The sequence below is a fragment of the Saccopteryx bilineata genome, chromosome 4 (assembly GCF_036850765.1).
Source record: "Saccopteryx bilineata isolate mSacBil1 chromosome 4, mSacBil1_pri_phased_curated, whole genome shotgun sequence".
In the NCBI taxonomy this organism is placed as follows: Eukaryota; Metazoa; Chordata; class Mammalia; order Chiroptera; family Emballonuridae; genus Saccopteryx; species Saccopteryx bilineata.
Genome location: NC_089493.1, coordinates 273,148,867 through 273,172,604, shown reverse-complemented (window position 1 = coordinate 273,172,604; position 23,738 = coordinate 273,148,867). Strand labels below are relative to the sequence as shown.

At 42.7% G+C, this 23,738-nt stretch overlaps 1 protein-coding gene across 12 annotated transcripts in view; it reads left to right on the top strand.

Annotated features, from left to right (window-relative positions):
* The window catches only part of TMC5 (transmembrane channel like 5), an 81,564-nt gene that overhangs the window by 31,198 nt on the left and 26,628 nt on the right, over positions 1 to 23,738 (top strand). For all 12 annotated transcript variants that reach the window (XM_066274722.1, XM_066274718.1, XM_066274716.1 and 9 more), the window contains 11 exons: positions 639 to 796; positions 3,141 to 3,227; positions 7,071 to 7,170; positions 9,446 to 9,533; positions 9,944 to 10,192; positions 12,239 to 12,390; positions 14,065 to 14,209; positions 14,892 to 15,047; positions 17,943 to 18,094; positions 22,637 to 22,715; positions 23,492 to 23,589. In XM_066274722.1, coding sequence (XP_066130819.1) covers positions 639 to 796; positions 3,141 to 3,227; positions 7,071 to 7,170; positions 9,446 to 9,533; positions 9,944 to 10,192; positions 12,239 to 12,390; positions 14,065 to 14,209; positions 14,892 to 15,047; positions 17,943 to 18,094; positions 22,637 to 22,715; positions 23,492 to 23,589 — 1,464 coding nt within the window. The remainder of the gene's footprint in view (positions 1 to 638; positions 797 to 3,140; positions 3,228 to 7,070; positions 7,171 to 9,445; positions 9,534 to 9,943; positions 10,193 to 12,238; positions 12,391 to 14,064; positions 14,210 to 14,891; positions 15,048 to 17,942; positions 18,095 to 22,636; positions 22,716 to 23,491; positions 23,590 to 23,738) is intronic.

Here is a 23,738-nt window from a genome sequence, read left to right as displayed (position 1 = left end):
GGTCAGTGGTTTTTGACTTTGGTTGATCCTTAAAATTAACTGATCACCTGGGGAACTTCAAAAACATTACAGATGCCAGGGCCCAACTTTCAGAGCTTCTGATTTAATTGTCTGGGTGGAGCCTGGGAGTTGGTATATACATAAAATTGGGAACCACTGTTCCAGGTTAATTGATTTTCATACTATTCCCTTTTACAGTCAACACTTTCTTGTCTCACATCTTTATTTATGCTGTTCTTCATCCTTGGAATGACCTCCTCCTAACTCTTTTTGTATGAATTTATCCTTCCAATCCCAGAGTGGATGTAGATTTACCCCCAAACTCCCAGCCAGAATTCCTCTCTCCTTCCTCTGAACTGCTTGGGCTTATTTTCTGATACTCATTAGTTACTACTTGTATTATAATTGCTTGTGATTGTTTCAAAGAAGCTCTACCAGATTGTTTTGGGAGGTTCTTGATGGTAGACAGACACCCCATGCCTTTACTTTATGTTCTCACCCCCCAGCCCTTGCCTAATACATGATTAGCACTCAGTTGGCATTTGTGAAATGAATGGATGGATAGATGGATAGATGGATGGATGACTATCCTTACCATGTTATTGAATGAATATTGATCCATCATTTTGGGATTTCAGGGTGCTCAGCAAAACATCTTCAATACAGCCCTCATTTCATCATGTGGGTGACAGCCCCTTGGGCTTGCTTGCAAGAAGGAATGAAGATTATCCTGAAAGCATTGAAATGAAATCCATGAAGGAAGCAAATCCTTATGACCACTCTAGCAATAGCTATGGTAAGTATTTGTTAAGATGAGAATCATATCTTGGGAAGAAAGTAAAACTTAGTGGACTTAAGGCAGCAATCATTAAAGATTTATAGTAATAGAAGAATGGTTTAACCCTCTCTACTCACATACCCACTTTACAAGAACTCAAAGTCTAGAGAACAAGCAGTATCATAAGTTATCAGAGTGGGCCAAGTAGGAGTTATGAGTACGTGAGGTGGCCAATGTTCAGATTTGATGCATTGTGGTTATGCAGAAATGTGGGTTCAGGGTGGCCAGATCATAGTATTTTTCAAAAGAAAAGAGAAATCTTTGTTTTTGCGTGAAATCTCCTGATTTTTACATGCTCCAAAATAATAATAAAAAAGTAGAAACACTGGGCTGGGCAAACAAAATCAGTAGGTTAAAGTCAGTTAGTGTGCTGCCCATGGCTAGTTTCGTTTAGCTCATCCTAAAGGTGATCAGATGGTCAGCACCTGTGCTTCCCAAACCTACTGTCAGGCAAATGGAATACGAAGTAGCTCTGTCCTCAACTTATTTAAAGCCTAAGTGAGTAGCTGACACCAGCATAGTAAGACTAAGGAAAATTAAACAAAAAAAGAGGAATGACTAAAGAAAATTAGCAAGAAGACTATTAATATGTAAAAAATTGCATCATCTTCAAAATCTGCTGTGTGTGAGGTTTAGCTCTGGGAGGCAAAGGAAGTTCCACCAGTTCTTACCTTGTTGGAGGGAAAAGGGACTGTTACTGGTAGATGAAGCCATTTTATTACATATAAGTCAATGTTACAGAAATTCAGAGCTCACGGGGACCAGAAAAGAGAGGGAGTGTTCAGCCAAGAACAGAACGAGGGACCCAAGTGCTGGTTGATGCAGAGGGAGAATTGCTCAGCCCTGAAGGAGCCGGTGGGAGAGTCTGAAGCAAGCAGGGAGGAGGGGATGGGATGCATGGCTGCCCTGATGAAAAATACTGACTACTACACATGTGCACGGAAAACATGCATGTTGGCTACTAAACCTTACGTCATGCATTATCAATGTGGCAGAATCAATCCCAAGGGATGAAAAATTGATTTGTAAAAGGCTATAAGTAACCTTTTTCTTTTTAATATAGAAAGCACAGATACACATACTGACATAAACAGATATACAGTCTGATAATCAGTCTATTTGTGGTATTAACATTTCATGTGGGAAGGCAATGAAGAAAGAATGTCTAGAAAGATAACTTATAGAGTCATTAATGAAAAAGATATAATCTGTGTTTTAGAGACTAAGATGTTAAAACTCAGAGAGGTTAAGTAACATGTCCAAGGACACGGCACAATGCTAATAAGTAGCAAACCTGGGAAACGATCTTTGGAAAGTTCCAGAACCTCCTGAAGTGTTATAATGTGCATGTCACCATGAAAATATGCTCCATTTTCTCTTTTGAAGAGTTGAGCCTTTAATGTTTAACATGGGCTGAATAAAAAATATTGAAATGTGACACTGTCATAGATATGCTGTGACTGACCTCTGTCCCTAAGAAAATTATGTCATATTTGAAATTCATTAATGCCTCATCAGAAAATGCTAGGAAGGAACTTCTATAATTACCTAGACAAGTATCTTTTACTTAATTAAAAATTAATAAGACTGTTTTTTAGGTACACAGTAAAATTGAGGGGAAGGTAACAGAAATTTCCCATATATCCTCAGCCTCCATTATGTAGCCTCTCCCATTATCAAGATCCCCACCTGAGTGGTACATTTATTACAATCAATGGACGTACATTATCACCCAAAGTCTGCAGTTCACATCACTGTTCATGCTTGGCGTTATACATCTATGGATTGGGACAAATGTATAATGACATGTATCCATCATTATCATACAGAATATTTTCATTACTCTAAAATCCCTGATGCTCTGTCTATTCATCCCTCCCTCCTAGACAAGTATTTTTCAAACTCTGAATATCACTCATTAACAAGTCATGAAATTAATTTTAAAAAATGAAATAGAGAAGAATGGAAAAGAGTAAAAATATATCAGAGTGCTGTTTATGTAGTCAAGCAAAGCATTGTTTGTGAAATTTGTGTTTTAGTTATACATGTGTAGGTACATCCCAGATCTCAATGTAACAATTATTTTTTAAGTATGGCTTGTAGTCAAATGAAAACCATTGATCAAGCTTGTTTGTATTTAACAGCATCGTTTGTGTATGTGAGTCCTATTTTTCAACCAAGAGCTTAATTATTAGTCTATTAGAACATCAAGGTCAAGGTCTCAGCCTTACTGACCATTACATGCTCAGTAATAGCTAGTGAGGCAGGATTAATGGTGATGTCTCCTACCTCTTCATTCCAGTGAACCCTGCTTATGTGGATGAAAATAGCCCCAGCCAACCTTATGGAAACCCACCATCTGGTAGTGATTGGCACAGGTCACCCCAAGGTAAGGCTTAAATGGACAGTGACCAAAAATTTAATGCTAGACAAGGAACGTCCAAGCAACACAGACATAGCCATTTCCTTTTAGCCTCTGGTGTGGTAACTAAGCAGTACTTCCTAAATGTTTGACAATGGGGTTTTCTTTTAGATAGACATGCAGAATTTTTTCTCTCTTGGATATTGAGATGAAGATGATTTCATTAGCACTTTTCTGTTTACAAGTGACAGACACCCACGTCACACTGGCCCAGTGTGAATTTATTGGCTTGTAGGGGGGGGAAGGATTAAGGGGAAACAAAGAATTGAAGGTAGAATTACCTTCCAGCACCTGCACAGTGCCTGGCAGATGGCTGGTACTTGGAGGTATTTGTTGAATTAATTTGTTGAATAAGTTACAGGATCTCTAAGTGTAGAGCTAGGGGTTTAGTGCCTCCTGGATTCTTTTTTTCTCCATCTGTGCTTGACTCAGCTTCCTTTGAGCTTCACCTCATAGCCAGGCCTTTTTCACAGTCCAGGGAGCATGACCAACAGCAGGCCTAGATACACACCCTCATTAGAAAGCCTTTCTTTCTCCCTGGGTCTGTTAGTCAATGCTGGGGAGAGGCTCTGCCCAGCACTCTTTGGGGCCAAATGCCTACATGTGGACTAATCAGTTTTACACCTTGTAGCTAATACATCTGTGGGTGAGGTGGCAGTGCATTCATCAATGTTTTTTCTGAATCATCATAGAATTATTAGTGATGGTGGAGTGGCGAAGCAGTTGGACTAACGAAAGATAGAAGGCTTTGAAATCAGCCAGGAAACTGTAGTGATTACTAGGTGTCTCAATGAATGTCTAATCATAGAGACTAAGAAACAAAAAGGAAGCAACAGAGGAGAGAGGCCAGGGAATGCTGGAACCTAGAGGCAAATCTGTGAACAAGAAATGAAACCATGGCATCCTCAATGTAATAATGCAAATTGAGGAGCCCCATGACTTAAAACTGCAGTATCTCTCACCTTCAGACCCCCTAGTCTACATGATAAAATTTAGCCTCATTCTTAGAAAACTTCTCGAGGAAGTGTGTATCCTCCAAAAGGGTTAGCTATTGCTACTTGGAGGGAAAATCATGGAGACATAAACAATCTCCATTGGGTTCCCATGGGGGCAGAGAATGGCTTTAACTACTGGTGAGAGGAAATGTCTTTAAACTTCATTAGACTGCTCTATCTAGCCAGCATGAGGTTTGGGGCCTCTGATAAAAAAAAAGGAGCCCCCAGGAAACAGAGAGAAGTAAAGAAATGGAGGACCCAAAGATGAACCTGGCTTTCTTCACCATTTTGCTTTGAGTTAGTTCTGATTCTCAGACCATGTACAATTAATTGGAAAACAGCCTTCTGACAAAGCATCACTTTGATGGATTATGCTGTGCACCTAAGAAAGCACCTGGCACACAATAGGTGCACATAAATATTCATACTTTTATGAATGAATGAGTGATAATTCAACATCTTGTAACAGGAAGGGGCCAGGGTGAAGTGATTAGGGGGCCCTGCTTTGGGGCCAGACAGACCTGGGTTTGCTCTGCTACTTACTGCTTTTTGTAACCTCAGTTTGCTTAGCTATAAAATGGGGTCTATTATAGTACTTACTTTAAAATGTGATTATGAAAATTAAATAATATACACTATTTAAAGTACCTGTCTTGCTATCATGGCAAGTATCGTTACTGTTAATTATCGTTGGTGGGGAGGAATAGAGTGCTACTCCCATCCTGCCATTTAATGAGTGTGATGAGGAGGAGGGTCACTTCGTTACCCTGCACCGCAATATCTCCAATTATTAAATATACAGCTTGGCTGAGCTGATTTTGAAATCAGATCAATGGGATAGGAATTGTGTTCAGGTGCCTGGCACCGAACGAAGTAGGATGGTGGCTTAGCAAAGGGTGGCTTTTCTCATGTAACTGGCAGTGTGGAGGGAGGGAGTCCAAGTTTGTATGGCAGCACTGCCCATAAGCTGTCAACGACTGGGGCTCCCTCTGGAGCTTTTTTTTTCTCCACTATTCGTAGCAAGTAAATGTTTGTCCTCTTGTTTTCAAAATGGAGCTTGTGGTCAGGAAGAAGGAGAATGGATGAAGGACAGAAAAATAAAACCAGGCAAACTCTCACCTTTTAAAGGGCATTCCTGGAAGCCACATCGTCTCATTGGCTGAAGTGGCGTCACGGGTCCACACTTAGCCACAAAGGAAACTGGGAGAATTTTACCTGAGCCCAGTGTATGCCCAGGAAAGGAGGCTTCCGCTGGTAGGAGAAAAATGGAGACTGGATGTTGAGAGGCAGACAAGCATCGGGGTTGGCCAACCGAGGCAATCAAGAGACAATAATTGTTTCGCTATAAACCTCTCTGGTTCTATATAGGCATGTAAAATTATTGTAATATAAAAATATAAGTTTTAGGCCAGAGACACCAAATGAAAAAGAAAACCTTGCCTTTTGATTATGAGTCACTTAGAAGACTCTCTGCCTTCTGTTTCTAGAATCCCATTGTCTTTAATGAAGGATTCTGTTTCCGGTTTCTTACATAGCTACCGAGACAGACCTCTCTTCAGGACCACACGCCTCCTCCTAGGAGACTCTTCTCTTGTAGATGTGGGGAGTTATGCTGTGATTGGTGTGGGACTGGCTTTGGCGATCTCATCTTTGACATTTAAAAGAAATGTGAATGGAGCATCCCTCTGTGATGTTATCACTCTTTTCAGTGGTTCTGGCCAATGCCGGCAGGACAGCCATGTGAGGTCTGTGGAAGCCCAACCTCAGTGCAGAATTAAGCTTGGGGGAATCGAGAGATGCTCTCTGATGACCAAGTAAATGAAATAATCGTAGATGTTGAGAATGTTCCATCTGGGGTCCAAAGCCATCTATCCTCAAATCTGAATGTTCCAACAAAGATGCTGGTGAACTCGAGCTTCAACATGGTCTCGTCCATACCTAATATCGATGTGACAGACATTCAGATTTCCAGCCACCAAAATGACAGAAAAGCCAAGCAGTTGTTACGGTTTTCAACATCTCTGAATGAATCGTTTTCTCAGTCCCTTCATAGCGCAGAGAGTGTGGACGTGGACACTCCTTGTACTTCACGTGAAAACATTCCAGGTAGTTAAGATGCTGGAGCAAAGAAGCAAAGACAGCTTCCAAGTGATCCCCAGGGTTTTTTAGTTTTAAGACATCAGGTGGGTTATATGTCCGCACCTATACCGGTCACATGCAAGGGGACAGGACCTCAGGATTGGCTTGGACTCGCTGGGACCTGTACCCTGTTCCTGGAGATGGGTCCTACCCTGCAGAAGCTCAGGGCCATGGGAGGAAGAGGGTAGATTTCCAAACAAAATTGGGATTCTATTGAAAAGGAGAGATGACTTGAAGATAGGCCACCAACAGTATCTGCCACGCTGACTCCAAATGTGATTATTAGATATCGGGAGAAGAGGTGGGGGAGTCATTCCAGGTGGCAGGGCATCTGACAACAGTCAAGCACTGTAAGAGGATGCTGGGGTCTGAAGTCCAGGAGGCAAGAGAAAGTGGTGTGGGGTATGAAGTGAAAGATATTAATGTACAGGATGATGTTTTCATGGAAAAGGAACATATTGAATTGGGATTCTGTGCAGACATCATTTTCTTTGGCTTTGAGATTTAACACAGATAAATGCTATCATCTTGTTTTTCTCTGTGACCTTTGGGATGAGTACATTCTTCTTTCCTTGTGCTCTTATAAAAGCATGCTCTATCTTCAGCACCATATTTTTAAATGCCGTTATTTTATTAAACAGAAAGAAATTAAATTCTGTTTTATTTTCTTCCATAGGACAAAAGTTAATTGCATCTCTCATACCCATGAACTCTAGAGATAGAATTAAAGCCATCAGGAATCAGCCGAGAACCATGGAAGAGAAAAGGAACCTTAGGTATGGACCAAACGCTTTTGTTCTTTCCCAGATTTGACACCAAACTCAATCTTCTACTTTGTCCCCATCTCAGAAAGATAAAAAATAAACAAATGCAAGAAAAAAGACCATCTTCCTACAGAAAATTCCACATAATCTGTGGTCTCCCAGGGTGTGTGTGCTTAGTGACCAGCATCCCAAGAGTAGTGTGTGGAAGTAATGTTCCAGAGGTGAAGTCCATCTAACACTACCTCAGCCAGGTAATCAAGGTTGACATCCTCAGAGATAAGTCATGTGACCAGAAGGACATATCCCCTCTGTGGCACTCTCTCCTGAAACTTGTAACCCTAGTGTAACAAGAGAAAAAAGTCAGTCAAACTCAAACTGAGGGACATCCTACAAAATACCCAACAGGACTCCTCAAAACTGTAGGGTCATCATAAACGAAGAAAGTCTGAGAAACTGTTACATATTTGAGTATTCTAAAGAGATAAGGCAGCCCTGGCAGGGTACTCTGTTGGTTAGAGCAGTGGTCCCCAACCTTTTTTTGGGCCACGGACCGGTTTAATGTCAGAAAATATTTTCACGGACCGGTCTTTAGGGTGGGACGGATAAGTGTATCACGTGACCGAGACAAGCATCAAGAGTGAGTCTTAGCCTGACCAGGTGGTGGCGCAGTAGATAGAGCGTGGTACTGGGATGCCGAGGACCCAGGTTCAAGACCCTGAGGTCGCCAGCTTGAGCGTGGGCTATCTGGTTTGAGCAAAAGCTCACCAGCTTGGACCCAAGGTCACTGACTCAAGCAAGGGGTTACTCGGTCTGCTGAAGGCCCGCGGTCAAGGCACAAATGAGAAAGCAGTCAATGAACAACTAAGGTGTCACAATGCGCAATGAAAAACTAATGATTGATGCTTCTTGTCTCTCTCCGTTCCTGTCTGTTTGTCCCTATCTATTCTTCTCTCTGACTCTCTCTCTGTCTCTGTAAAAAAAAAAAAAGTGAGTCTTAGACGGATGTAATAGGAAATCTTGTCATTTTAAAAAAATAAAACATTGTTCAGACTTAAATATAAATAAAGCGGAAATAATGTAAGTTATTTATTCTTTCTCTGCGGACCAGTACCGGTCCGCGGGCCGGGGGTTAGGAACCACTGGGTTAGAGCATCATCCTAATATTTCAAGGTTGCAGGTTTTATTCCCAGTCAGGGCACAAAGAAAGATCAACCAACAGGCCCTGGCCAGTTAAGCACAGTAGGTTACAGCGTTGTCCCGAAACACCAAGGTTGCGAGTTCAGTCCCCGGTCAGGGAACATATGGGAAGTGTCCAATAAATGTACAACTAAGTGGAACAACAAATGAATGCTTCTCTCTCTCTCTCTCTCTCTCTCTTTCTAATATCAATTTACATAATAAATAAATAAATAAATAAATAAATAGACATGGCAACTAACTGCAATGTTGGATGGGATCCTGGAATAGAACATTCCGGCCATCTCAGTCTCCTTGGCGCTTCAAGGGCCCCTATGCACGGGACAGTCTCTTATTCATATACAACAAAGCCCTCTCTACTTCCAAGACTTCATTCAAATGTCACCCTATTTCAAATTGTCACATGGTACCACCTCAGCATTCCTTCTAACCCTGTTCTGTTTTCCTTTTTCTTCCCCATAGTATAAATCACCTTCTAATATATCATACAGTTTAGCCATTCTACTTTTTAAATTTTTATTTATTTATTTTTAAGTGAGAGCAGGGGAGATAGACTCCCACATGCACCCCAACTGGGATCCACCTGGCAATTCCTATCTGGGTTCAAGGCTCTAATTAACCAAGCTATCCTCAGCACCTGAGGCTCAGACCAGTCGAGCCACAGTCTGCGAGACAGGAAGAAAGAGAGAAGGGAGAGAGAAAGGAGAAGAGAAGCAGATGGTCGCTTCTCATGTGTGCCCTGGCCAGGGATCGAACCCGGGACATCCACATGCCGGGCTGATGCTCTATCCACTGAGCAAACGGCCAGGTCCTAGCCACTTTATTATTATACTTACTGTTTACTGTCTTTCTCTTCCAACTAGGATGTCAGTTCCATGAGGCAAGAAAATTTGTCCCTCCTTTTATTTTTAATAACTTGTTTTGAGATTTCATGTACTAGTAATTATTTTATTTTATTTGAAATTGGTCTCTTTATCTCTGCCTTGGACTGAGCCTGGCATGTAGTAGGTGCTCAGTAAATATGTTGGGAATGAATGTACAGTATTACAGCATTTATATCTCTCACTTTCTTCTGCTATCCCCCCTCAAGGAAAATAGTTGACAAAGAGAAGAGTAAGCAGTCCCGCCGTACCTTTGAGCTCAACTGCTGTACTCAGTGCCTGAACTCCATTTCACTGGTGGGTCAGCCTTTACTGCAGTTGGTAAAATGAGCACAAGAGGGTGGAAAGAGGAAGGTGGGAATGAAAGGGGGCTCATGGGGAAGAGGAACTAAGTTCAGCGCTGTTTCACTGAAAGCCATTAAAATTGGGTCACTGCAGGTGTGGGGAAGCCAGGTGCCTGTGTGAAGATCTGAGTTATTTGGGCAATTTAGCCACTGTGAGTGTCACCTTCAACAGCAAACCTGGGAAAACAGTAATAAACTCACTTTAGGGAGTGGTTTTGTGGATTAAATTAAATGGCATTTGCAAATGCCTAGTAAGGTGCCTGGCATATTGTAAGGCTCTAGAAATGGTGGTTCTTTTTGCTATGGCGGGACCTCCTCTGTAGATATTTGTTGAGGGAATGTCAAGCCTCGTCCTAACCCCAGGTGTATCGGAGAGCCAGGAACTGCCTGTCGGAGCTGCTCGACTCCATCAGCCTGTGGCAGAAGACGCTCAAGGTCATCGGAGGCAAGTTCGGAACCAGTGTCCTGTCCTACTTCAACTTTCTGAGGTGGCTTTTGAAGTTCAACATTTTCTCATTCATTGTGACCTTCAGCTTCATCATAATCCCTCAGTTTACTATGGCCGGGAGCAACAACCTCCAATTCACAGGACTGGAATTTTTCACTGGGGAGGTAAGTTCTCCATTCTCCCACCTGGTCTGACCACCTCAGAAATGCAGAGACACAACTTGCTGGTCCCTGTTCCAAACTTCTTACTTTTTCCTGGGAGTCAGCTGCTGGGGAAAGTGTGGTTTAAATAATGTTCTTCTTTTTTCTCCCAAAGTAACATATTATATTTTTATATATAATTCAACATAGAAGGATTTCTGTCTCCACAGGTAACACTTTGTGTTGTTGAGAATCCTGAGAACACAATATGTGTGCACATATGCCTCCTTTTTCTTTTTTTTACAAAAGATGATTTATTTTAAATACTGCCTATGACTTGCTTTCTTCACCTAATATGTAGTAGATATCTCATTTTGGTGTTCATAGATCTACTTTTCCCTCCTACAGAAGTTAATGCTCCTTTAGAAAAGTTCCTACTACAGAGAACTAAGAGAAGCCCATTTTACCTTTCTTCCCTGTCTAACTCCCCAGCTCAGAGGGTATCTTTGTCCCATGTTTTTCTTCTATACAACCATATATATATATATATATATATATATGTAGGTAAGTAGAAAGGCAGGTAGGTAGGTAGGTAGGTAGGTAGAGATAGATAGGTAGATAGATAGACATTCTTTAAAAAAAGAGAGAGAAAGAGAAAGAATAGAATTCAACAAGTCTTGTTTTGCAACATTTTTTACTTTACCATGTCTCTTGGGTATCTACATAGGTCCACATTAGTCCACATTGAATAGAAACCATGAGATCCTGGCTGGCTCAGTAGATAGAGTGTCGGCCCAGTATATGGATGTCCCAGATTCAATCCCCGGTCAGGGCACACAAGGGAAGTGACCATATGCTTCTCTCCAGGCCCCACTCCCCTTCTCTCCCTCTTCCCCTCCTGTAGTCGGGGCTCGGGGCTCGGTAGATTCAAGCATCAGCCCAAGATGGGGATTGTTGGGTGGATCCCAGTCAGGGTGCATGTGGGAGTCTGTCTCACTATCTCCCCTCCTCTCACTTAAAAAAAAGAAAAGAAACCTTGATATATTTGCCCAACTGTTTCTTGAGGCCCTCAGCCCTCCCTTGTGAGTTCACTTCTGGGCGAGAAGTCTGCCACTAAGAGTCTGGAGACCAGGGGTCAAAAAGCTGCAGCCGGGAGCCAAGTCCGGCTGGCCAACTGTTTTTGCACAGCCTGCGAACTAAGATTGGTTTCTACAGTTTTAAATGCTTGAAAAAAAACTCAAAAGAAGGATAACATATTGAGAAGCACGACAATGATATGAAATGCATGTTTCAGCGTCCGTAAATAAAGTTCTTTGGGAACTCAGACGCACTCGTTAGTTTGCGGGTCTGTGCTGCTTCTCTGCTGCGTCAGCAGAGTTGAGGCATTGTGGGCTGTCACATTGGCCTGACATTCACTTATCTAGCTCTTTACAGAAAAAGTCTGCTGACTCTTGCAGGGGGAATGTTCAAAGTAAGATTCTTCCATTTGTCTTTTTTTTTTTCCTTTTTCTGTTAAAATGATTTCCCTTGGTACATTTAAATGAAATTCTTGTGTCATTTTTTTTCTCATTACTGTTTAAATTTTGTGTATTTGTATCTATGAAACATTTTATTCTGAAAAATTTCAAACATACGGAAAGATAAAAAGCAGTATAATAACATCCATACTATGTAGATTTAAAATTGTTAATATTTTGCCATATTTGTTTTATCTTATTATTTTGGGGGGCATTTTACAGTTGATTACAGATATCAGGACATTCCACTCTGAATTACTTCAACGTGCATCCTGCTGTTAGTCACGCTTCACTTGGGCACCATGTTCTGGTGGTAACAGCTGGGTCCCTCTGTTGTAAAACTCTGCTGGTTTGGGATTCCTTTCCAATTCTGAAAGCCTAGTGATAAAATGTCTAGTTGCTCAGTGGCCTTGGCTACATCTTCCCTTGCAAACAAACATCTAAACTGACTGGTCCAACCTTCTACAAGACAAAAGTGGTCAACTGTGCTGACCATAGTCACTCATTGTTTTCTCAAGAGACTCACTGACCTATGGCTTACTGTCCCCTGCAGGGTTATTTCAATGACACAGTGATGTATTATGGCTTTTACACCAATTCCACGATCCAGCATGGGAACGGTGGGGCGTCCTACAACATGCAGCTGGCCTACCTCTTCACCATCGCAGCCTGTCTTGTCATCTGCTTTTTCAGTTTGCTATTCAGGTATGAAGTGTCTGCATTTCCTAATTCTAAGCTCTTTTTAGATTTAGGCAAAATTCAAGAGACTCGAAAGTTACCTAGGAAATAGTTTCTCTGTAATCTGTCTGATCCTTCCTTGTTCTGCAACATGAACTATCAGTTAGGACAGAAAAGATGCTATAAAAGAAATTGTGCTTTAGAAGAAATTGGTCAGTCTGAACATAAGGATGCAATGAGTCAAGAAGTTACATGGACAGAAGGACATGGATGGAACAATTGTCAAAGAGGAAGTACATATGTTCAACCTCTGTATTAGTTTGCTAGGTCTGGGTGGTTTAAGCAACAGAAATTTATATTCTCAAATTCTGGAGGCTGGAAGTCCAGGACCAAGGTGTTGTCAGCGTTGGTTTCTTCCGAGGCCTGTCTTTTGGTAGATAGCCATCTTCTTTCTGTATCCTCACATGGTCTTTCCTCTGTCCATGTCTGAGCCCTAATTTTCTCTTCTTATAAGGATATTAGTCATATTGGTTTAGGGCCCACCCTTAATGGCCTCATTTTAACTTAATTACATCTGTAAAAATCCCATCTCCAAATAGTATCTGAAGTTCTGGATATTAGAACCTTAACTTACGAAATTTGGGGAGAAGGGACACAATTCTATCCATTACAACCTCATTGCCAGCACAATAATTTGAAAGTAAAATGAGACTATTTTTTTTGTCCTATCAAATTAGGAAATGCTTCCTAAGCTGCTATTACCAGTGGTGGCACATTTTGGAAAGGGAGTTTCTATTTTACTCAGCATTTATTTGTCCTGAACCTGATTTCATTGAGTCCTCCAGACATCTCCATGATAATAATAGCTCCTTTATTGAGTGCTTATCCTCAGAGCACTACATTGACTTTTGTGGTCAGCTGAATAATGTCCCTCACCACCCAAAGATGTCCACATTTTAATCCCTAGAATCTGTGACTATGTTACCTTACCTGACAAAATGCACTTTGCAGATGTGATTAAGTTAAGGACCTTAAAAAGGGAAGGTAAGCCAGGATTATCCAGGTGAGACCAATATAATCACAAGGGTCCTTATCTGTGGAAAGCAGAAGGGTCAAAGTCAGAGACAAATTGTAAAACATTACTCTGCTGGTTTTGAAGATGGAGGAAGGGGCCACAAGCCAAGGAATGCAGGCAGCCTCTAGAAGCTGGAAAAGGGAAAGAAACAGATTCTCTAGAAGAGCCTCCAGAAGGAATACAGCTCATCTGACACCTTGATTTTAGATCCATTTTCTGATTGCTGACTTTCAGCAAGAGAATAACTTTGTATTATTTTAAGCCATTAAGTTTGGGCAGTTTGTTACAGCAGCAACAGGAAGCTAACACACCTCTCATAATAACTCTGTGGGGTGAGTACTATTTCTTATCACTATTATATAGATGTGGAAACTGAGGCTTGGAGCAGTTAGAATGACTAAGATTCCCCAGTTGGCAATTTAGGACTGTAAGTCAGCCCTGTCAGATCCTAAAGCCAGAGCATTTAACCATTATGTTTGTGATCACGCTGTTCCAGAAGAACTTGGAGTTAACTCTTCCATGTTGCCTTTCACTGTTAGAGACGGCACTGTCCTTCGTTTTAATCCATGCACTCCCCAATGCTTGTCCGAGTAAGCGTTGGGTATTTTGGTTTCTGCCTTCCCTAGCATGGCCAGATATTTCCGGAACAACTTCATTAACCCCCACATCTACTCCAGAGGGATCACTAAACTTATTTTTTGCTGGGACTTCACCATCACTCATAAAAGGGCTGTGAAGCTGAAACAGAAGAATCTCAGCACTGAGATAAGGGTAAGTAAGGCAAGCTTGCTTTTTACGACACCTTCTCCCGCCCCCAGCCTCCCTCTCTCCTTCAGTATCTTTGAAACTTTTCTTAAAGTAATAATGACTTTTTTTTTACTCATGAGATTGGCCAAAAAAAGAAAAAAAACACAAAAGAACGTTTATAATGCCTGGTGCTTGTGACAGTGTAGGGAAATGAACATTATCACATGACAAGGTGGCTTTGTAATTAGGAGGGCAGTTTAGCAATTTATAAAATGTTAAAATATAAGTATTTCTTGACCTTATAGTTTCAGGTTTAAACTTTTACCAGTGGTTTTCCACCCAGGACAGTTTTGCCCCTCGGGAAATATATGTTCATGTATTTTTGGTTGTTACCAAACTGGGGAAGGGGTGCTGTGGGCACCTAGTGGATAGATGCAGCTAAACATCCCACAATGCACTGGGCGGCTGCCACAACACGGAGCTGGACACAAATGTCAATAGTGCCAAAGTTGAGAAACCCTGATCTATAAAAATAACTGATTAAAAAGAAAGCAAGCAGAATGTCTAAACAAAAGGGCTTTGTCAAAAGAATTGCAGATATTAACTTCTCATTCTTCCAGAGTTTCACGACTTCGGGGTACTTTCCTCGGGAGCACGGTCCCAATCTGCTGGTCTGTGGGCCAATGTGACTTTCTTGTGTTTATAGGAGAACCTCTCAGAAATCCGTCAGGAGAACATCAAATTAACGCTCAGTCAGCGGCTCACCCGCTTGTCAGTCCACCTGGCCGCCTGGGTTGTCTCTACCGGAGTGGCCATTGCCTGCTGTGTAGCTGTTTATTACCTGGCTGAGAACAACTCAGAGGTAACCAGAGCGCCAAAAGCAGCAGGGCCCAGAGCACAGAGATCCAGACGAAGGGCTGGGATGCTGGAGGGGAGAGTGAGAGAGACTCTACTCAAATGGGGTCCATCGGCATCAGTTGGAAACTTGTTAAAAATGCAGAATTTGGGGTCCCTCCTGTAGCCCATAGACTCAGAATTGCATCTTAACAATGTCCCCAGGTGGTGTGTGTGCATGACTTAGAGTGAGAAGCTCTGGGCTAGTGGAGAGGTGGGAACTTTGGCTGCAGACCTGTGATAAGTTCTTGTTTCTTCCTTTATTATTGTATCCCTGCTGCTTCCCACAGCCCCTGATACACTGTAGATGCTCACTAAGTATTGTGCTCTGATGGACTCTAGCAAAAGATTTAATCTTTCTAAGCCTCAGATTCCTCACCTATAAAATAAGAATCATCACACCTGGCTTTGTAGGTGTGTGGTCAGGACTAGAGGAAGTTATATGGAGAGTCTACCCACTGCCTGGTACTGTGGGTGATGAAGGAATGTTAGTTTTATTTTGTTTATTTGGGTTTTTTTTTTACGTGATATGAACTCGGGTTAATTAGCTGTGTGGCGTGGGTAAAGTACTGTTTTTCTGTAGGTTTCATCTTTCTCCTCTGGGGCTAAATGTAACCAACTTGCTGACCTCTAGAATTGTGGCACAGGTTGGTTATATATATATATATAAATTTTTGTGTGTGTGTGTGTGTTTGTGTGTATTTTCTGAAGCTGGAAACGGGGAGAGACAGCCAGACAGACTCCCGCATGCGCCCGACTGGGATCCACCCGGCACACCCACCAGGGGCAACACTCTGCCCACCAGGGGGCGATGCTCTGCCCCTCCAGGGCGTCGCTCTGCCACAACCAGAGCCACTCTAGAGCCTGGGGCAGAGGCCAAGAAGCCATCCCTAGCGCCCGGGCCATCTTTGCTCCAATGGAGCCTTGGCTGCGGGAGAGGAAGAGAGAGACAGAGAGAAAGGAGGGGGGGTGGAGAAGCAAATGGGCGCTTCTCCTATGTGCCCTGGCTGGGAATCGAACCCGGGTCCCCCGCACGCCAGGCTGACGCTCTACCGCTGAGCCAACCAGCCAGGGCTGGTTGGTTATATTTTTTAATGGCTTTCTATTACCCTCAATATAAAATCTATCCTCTGTGGCATGATTGGTAGATCTTTTATGATCTGACCCCTGCCTTAATTTCCACAGCAACACTAAATGGTGTGTCTGTAGTTTCCTGAACAGACTGTGTTTTCCCTCATCTCTAGATGGTAAACATGCAGTCCATTCTATGTACCCCCCTCACTTCCCTTCATCTTGTAAGTTCCTTTTCCTCCTTTAAACCTCAGCATTGGTGTCACTTCCTCTGGGAAGCCTTCCCTCACCACCATCACTCTCATGAGGCAGAGTTAGGTGCTTCTTGATCTGCAGGCTTTCCCTGTGCACTTGTCACATGCAGCATTGAAAATACCTGTTTATGGATCTGTTTCTTCAAAAGACTGCAGCCAGAAATGTGGCCTAACACCTGGCACACAGTAGGTGCTCAACAAATGGATGAGTACGTGAAGGAGAAGCCAGTAAGAATATGGATGTGGGATTATACAACCCTACAGGTTTTCCATTAACATATTAAGGTGTGCCCTGAAGTGGAGTCAGTCATCAGGGGCCTGGCATTGCCTAGCTGGGGAGCCTAGCTGGGGTGCAGCTATGACAGGGCAGCTGTGGGTATAAAGAAAACTTATGAGTTTCCTCTTCACCGGAAGGTTTTCTCCACATCCACTGGAAGTGAAGGAGGGTAGCAGAGGAGGAGAGGAGGAAAAGTAGCACCATTCCCATTGTTTGAACATCTGCTCTATGCCCTGCAGGATTGACCCTTTTCACAACTCCAGGGGTCACATTTATTGGAAACTACAATTTCATGTGAATGGTGCCTGAGCAGTGTCATTTAGGGGCCAGACCTTGCCTTACCAGTCTCATTTAATTCTTGCAATGCTCCTATGGGTTACATGACAATCTCCCCATTATACAGACTGGGGAAAACGAAGCTCAGAGAAGCTATTTATCTGGCCCTGGTCCTTGCAGTTTATAAATATGGGTAAGGGAACAGAATATGCTGGCCCCCAAGATACTGCTCAAAATTTGAGTGGTACTTTCAAAACCATCCAGAGGTAGATGGCAGCAGGGTCAAGCCTGGGCATAAGGAAGAGGGGTTGTGAGACATCAGATAAATCCAAGGGAATCTTTTACTCCAAGGATGTCTGGCAGCGGGCAGCCCAGGCTCCACTCTGAGCCAAATGCCAGGGAGTTGTGTCCACGTGAAGGAAGGGGGCGCCTCGTCCGACCTCACTCAGCGACGGGGCATGGGCTTGCAGAAGCTCCCCTCCCCCTAATTCAGCACCAAGGACAGATGAAGCCTTGTGAAAATGAACCAGGCCATGCAGGAGCAGGAAAGGATGTTCCACAGGGTTGAAACCCCTGTGCTGTAGCGTCAGTAAGCACAAGCTTTGCTCCAACAACCAGAGAGCGCATTTTCATTGCAGGAAAGTCACAGATTGGCTTTTTGAGGTCAAGCTCCTGAGTCAGACAGACTCGGGTTCAAATTTGTCACTTCCTAGCTGGGTGACACAGGGCAAGCATCTTCACCTGAGTCTCAGTTTTCCTGTCAGTTATATCAGACTTAACCTGCTGGGCTGCAGTGAGGATAAATGCAATCATGCGGCTAATGAATGCTTGGCCCAGGGTAAGTGCTCAATAACCAGTAACTTAATCCCAGAGGAACTACTTCTGCAGTGTTTCCGTGGTTGGGGAGGGGGGCATCTTCTGAGCGAGGCAGAGAAGGGTCCAGTGCACAGTTGGCATCTGGATTCTCTCCCTTCATCCCCTGCAGTTCCTGCAGAGCCACACGAACCCCGGGTCGGTGCTGTTACTGCCTTTTGTGGTGTCCTGCATCAACCTGGCCGTGCCGCGCTTCTACTCCATGTTCAGGCTGGTGGAGCACTATGAGATACCACGGCAGGAAGTTTACGTCCTCCTGATTCGGTAGGTGTGTCCATCAACACCAGCTTCCATTTTCACAGAGGGAAGTAGAGTAGGCGCTAGAAAGGGTTCATCTCAAGCACCTAAATTCTGGTTTCAGAAAGAATCTCAAGAGTATAGTGTTTTTGTGTAGAATGTTTTAATAGCCATGAAATCCAAAGAGCCCAGAGAAATGCCAGGTTTTTAGTTACATCTGCCTTTTGCACAAAGTAATGGCTTTCTCTTTTCTAGTGGCTGCCAGCCTAAGGCTAAAAATTGTTCTCAGGTATAAGATGTACAGATAGGCAGTTGTACACTGCACATAGGTTCCTGGCTGAGGCATTGTATGCGAACTGAAATCATCTGGTGTGTCCATGAGTCACACTGTGAGCCCTGGTCTGGTTCCCTCTGTATCAGCTGGGAGGAAGAGGCACATATTTATAATTCAGCCACCCAAACTAAGGTGGAGGGAGTGCTTTTGGCAATTCATTGGCTGAGGGTGGTGGTGCCTTATTTTGATTCCCACAAAAGCATTGTATGTGCTTAGAAGTGACCCCGGGGTTTTGATAAACAAAGCATAAAACTACCCAAATTGCATTCTTCTTCTTGGCTAGTTCCCCAACCAGGTGTTTGCTATGCTGGTGTTTATAACAATAGGGCTGCCCAATGCTGATTGAGGTTCTTTACTGATCAATTGCAGAGTCCTAGCCTGACCATGGCCTCTGAGGTCTGGCTCCTGGCCAGCTCTTCAGCCTCATTTCCTATGCTTTCCCCCGTCTCAGTGCTCCCCCTGACATTACTGGCAACTTAACTATTCACAAACATGCCAAACTGTATACACCCCTCTAGACCTTTGTGCTGGCCCTTCCTTTTCCCTGGAATGCTCCCTCCGCAGGCAGCAAATCTATACTGACATCGATATACACATTTTTGTTACTCTCAAAGTTATAACAAGGATATTTTTGAAAACCACACATATATGTGTGCCTATGTTTTAGATCAGGAGTTGACAAACTATAACCTGCAGGCCAACCTCCTGTTTTTATAAATAAAGTTTTATTAGAACACCACCATGTTCATTTGTTGACATATTGTTGGCAGCTGCTTTCATGCTACAATGGCAGAATCAGGTAGTTGCAACACAGACTGTGTGGCCACAAAGCCAAAAATATGTACTATCTGTGTCTTCACAGAAGAAAATTTGTTGACCCCTTTAGATCATTTTTAGAGTTAAGCTACATATGTATTATTCTCCCAAAGAAAAATCTTAGCAAGCCCTCACTCCTGCCCACCTCACCCGACTAGAGGCCTCCTCTCTGTGGTTACAAACCATTGAGACTTTTTAAAATTGTGATATATATCATAAAATTTGCCATTTTAACCATTTTTAGGTGTATAATTCAATGGCATACAGTAATTTGAGGGGTTTTTTCTCTCTCTTTTTTTTTCTTTTTGGTGGAGGATGCAGGCAGCGATTGAGGGGTTTTTTGTGTATGCATTAATAGTAAGTTTCACTGGCTTCTTTGCTCGCTGCTGTTTACTTAATGTATTCTACTTACAACCTCCTCTTTTTATATTGTAAAACTGTGGAATTATTTTAGAGTAGGTATAGCGATGGTCACCTTTCTAAGTACATCCATATTTTAACATATCTTTATTTTACCTTTCTACTTACATGTGGGTTTGGGTGGGCCAAAGACTCTGTATTCTAACTAACCTCTTCTAGAATCTACAGGTGTTTCTTTGAGATTTTCTAAATTTTTCTTTAATTATTTTAGAGAAAGAAGAAGAGAGAGAGAGAAACACCGATTTGTTGTTCCACTTTGAATTTATACATTCATTGGTTGTTTCTTATATGTACCCTAACCATGGATCCAACTCACACCTTGATATATCGAGACAACACTCTAACCAACTGAGCTGTCTGGCCAGGGCTGCTCTGAGACTTCCTGACATCTAGTGTGGTCAAATACCCACCCAGCCGCTCTCTCCAGATCTTTTGCATTGGCTGTCTCTAAGCTCCAGGCATTCCCAGAACTACCACCACCTCTGAGGTGTTCCCCTGATAAATTTGTTTTAAGCTAAGGTTTTCTCCAGTCTTATTTCTCCATCAACCTCCTTTCATCTTTTTGTCTATCACTTATTCTTTCTATATTCCATAAATTCCTCTATATTGTTTGTCTGGTCATGACGACTTTTCTTGTTCTTCATTGCTTTATGAATCTTTTAGCTTCTGACTTTCCTATCGTTTCAATAAAATTTGAATGGAGGTGTGGTAGACATATATACTCAGCATGCCACTTTGATCCAATGGCTCTGCTATTTAATTTGCATTTATCTGATCACTAGAGAGGTTAATTGTCTCTTAATATACAGTAGCCATTTGTATTGTCTCACAAAACATTCGACATTTCTTCTACATGAAGATGGGAAAGCTCAGAAATACACAATCTTTCTATTTATGATAAGCTTTCCTTTGCTTAGAAGAGTGTTTTCATATGTAACATGAGGTTACACTGCAGTATATGTAAAGTTCTGACACCAATTGCAATGTGTGGACTTTTCCCCCACGCCCCCAAGCAGTTCTCTGACACTGGCTGATGTCTGACAATTCAACTCAGTTCTGATACAATATACCTGGAGATTACGCAGGTTAAGGACACAGTACTACAAGGCAGCCCACACCTACACCTTCAGATGCCAATTGGAAGTTTAGATTGTTATCCGTGATTCTGATTTATCGGCTATGGACTGGAGGTTTTAGTGCTGTCCCCCCTCAGGTTAGATTAATTTGCTAGTGTCTCACAGAGCTCAGAGAAACATTGTACTTACTACGTTGCTTGTTTATTGTAAAAAGGATATAACTCCAGGAAGAGCCAGATGGAAGAGATGCACAGGGCAAGATGTGGGGAAAGGGCACAGAGCTTCCATGCCTCTCCAGGCACATCATTCTCCCAGCAGCTCCAGGTGGTCACCAGGGTCGTCAAACTTTTTATAAAAACCGCCCACTTTTGCAGTGCTGGTCAACCTGGTCCCTACCGCCCACTAGTGGGCGGTCCAGCTTTCATGGTGGGCCAATCGCAGCGCTGTTTGGTTGCGGGTTAGGGACCAGGTTGATCAGCACTGCAAAAGTGGGTGGTTTTTATAAAAAGTTTGAAGACCCCTGGAAGGTTTCCAAACCCTGTCCTCCTGCATTTTTTATGGAGGCTTCATAACAAAGGCATGATTGATTCAACTTCCAGCCCCTCCCCAGAGGTTAGAGGTGGGGCTGAATGTTCCAGCCTTCTTGGTGCTTCCAAAAAGTATCTCCTTAGCATAACAAAAGACACTTTTATTGCCCTAGTTGCTTAAAAAATTCCAAAGGTTTTTAGGAGCCCTGTGTGAGAAACTGGGGCCAAAGATCAAATATATATTTCTTATAACTTACAATATCACAGTATACTAAGGCTTTAATCTAGTAGATATCAAGGGTCATAGAAGGGCTTGACAATGGGTAGGAAGTTGGGGATCTGGCATTGAGAAGGCAGATCCAGTTACCCTCCTTCACGGTGGAGTCTAGCACAATGTTCTCAACCTCTAGTGTGCACCAGAATTACCTGGAGGGATTGCGAGGCTCCACTCCCAGAGTTTCTGATTCCATAGGTCTGGGGTGGGGGCTGAACATTTGACCCCTAACAGTTTTACAAATGATGCTGATGCTACTGGTACTGCTGGTCTGGGGACCACACTTGGAGAGCTACTGGTCTGGTGACGCATGAGTCTTGACACAGCAATCCTGAAGCCCTAGTAAAACCAGCTGGTATTGATTTAAATTCCTGGGTTTAAGAACTGGAGCTGTGAAATCAGATGGTCCTCAGTGTGAATCTTTGCCATGATCCTCACAAGCTGTTTGACCTTGGACAGCTTATTTCATTTCTCTGAGCTTCAGTTCCCTCATTAGTAAGAGAGTCATAAAATACTATTTACTTTATGGTAGAGTTGTAAGGATTAAGAGGAATGGTTTAATAAAGTGCTTAACACAGCATACTGTCTATGGTCGCACCCAATGAATAGGTTACTAATGAGAAGTGAAATCAGATAATTTTGAGATACATTGAAAGAGGGTGTATCAGTCAGAGTAAATTAGATTATGCTGCAGGAACAAATATCTCCCGTCACCCAAATCTTAGTGGCTTAAAACACAAAGGTTTATTTCTTGCTCGTGCTACATGTCCATTGTGGATTGATTGGCAGAAAGTTTTTGCTCAGGTTAGTCATGCAAGGATCAAGGCTGAGAGAACAGCAGTCATCTTGAATATCGCTGATGGCCATTCCAGAAGGAAGACAATAGTTCCAGGGCGGGGGAGAGGTGGTGGTGGTCTCATTAGCATTTCAATGCTCCAGGCTAGAAGTGACACACATCACTTTTGTTCACAATTCATTTGCCAGAACTAGCTCTATGGCCCCACTTAACTATAGGGGGACAGGAATTTCTATCCTACCATGTGCCCAAAAGGAAATATTGGGAAATAGAACTAATGACAGCCACAGACAGTAATGATAATTGTTTTTTCTTCTGTTATTCAGGAACATCTTTTTGAAAATATCAATCATTGGAATTCTTTGTTACTATTGGCTCAACATTGTGGCCCTGGCTGGTAAAGAGGTGAGATTTCCATGCTGTTCTGCCTTGTCCATGCTGTTTGGTTTCTTAGCCTTTGACCACCAGGGAAGAAGTGAGTTTCTCAAGTTTTCAAGAATTTCTATTGATAGTATTAGAGCAAATATCATGTTATTCTTCTCTCTGTCCATTTATTTATCCATTTCTTTATCCATCCATCCACCCACCCACTATCCTTGGGGTTGCACATCCAAAACTTTCCTTTCCTCCTTCAGCCAAGTCTAAAAGGTTTCACTCAGTCCATCAGCACATAGTACTGACTTCCTATAGTTTCATAAGCTGACTAATTCAGCCTTCCAGTTTGTGCTAGCTTGTTACACCTCTAAGCTACTTTCTTAATCATGCACTTATTACTTGATTTCTCATAAGCTTAATAAGCAAAAGGAGTGGAGGCATTATTAGCTATTAACGCCTCCTACTCTTCTGAAGAAACTGATTAGACCTGGCTGAGAAATGGGATCCAAAGGGCATAGGACAAAAATGAAAACTATTTAAGAGAGAAAGAGAGAAAGTTTGGGTGCATGGAGAGGGCATGCCTGAATGGAGGAAGTGTCACAGGAAAGGAATATCATCCTGAAAACAAAGTCGACCCAATTATGGGTTCCTGCCCATAAGAGGGCTCTGCTTTTCTGGGCACCCAAGAATTCTGGTCAGACTAAACCACCAGCCATGCCCTCATGAGTACAGGGTGCCAGGAACAGATGGAAAGAAAGCGGAGGCAACAGCTCCTTCCCACAGCCTGACTCTTGTTTGCCTTCCAGTGTTGGGAAACCCTCATTGGCCAAGAAATCTACCGGCTCCTTCTGATGGATTTTGTGTTCTCTTTAATGGATTCCTTCCTGGGGGAGTTCCTGAGGAGGTAAATATTTGTCTGTCTTGAGGGATAAGTACCTAGCATTGCAACTGGAGCCATTGTCTTGACTGAGCAGGAAGTATATGGCTCTCTCCCATTCTCTAAGAGTTCATTGTTCTAAATCTACCTATTGTCCTTTGGGATATTATTTTCTT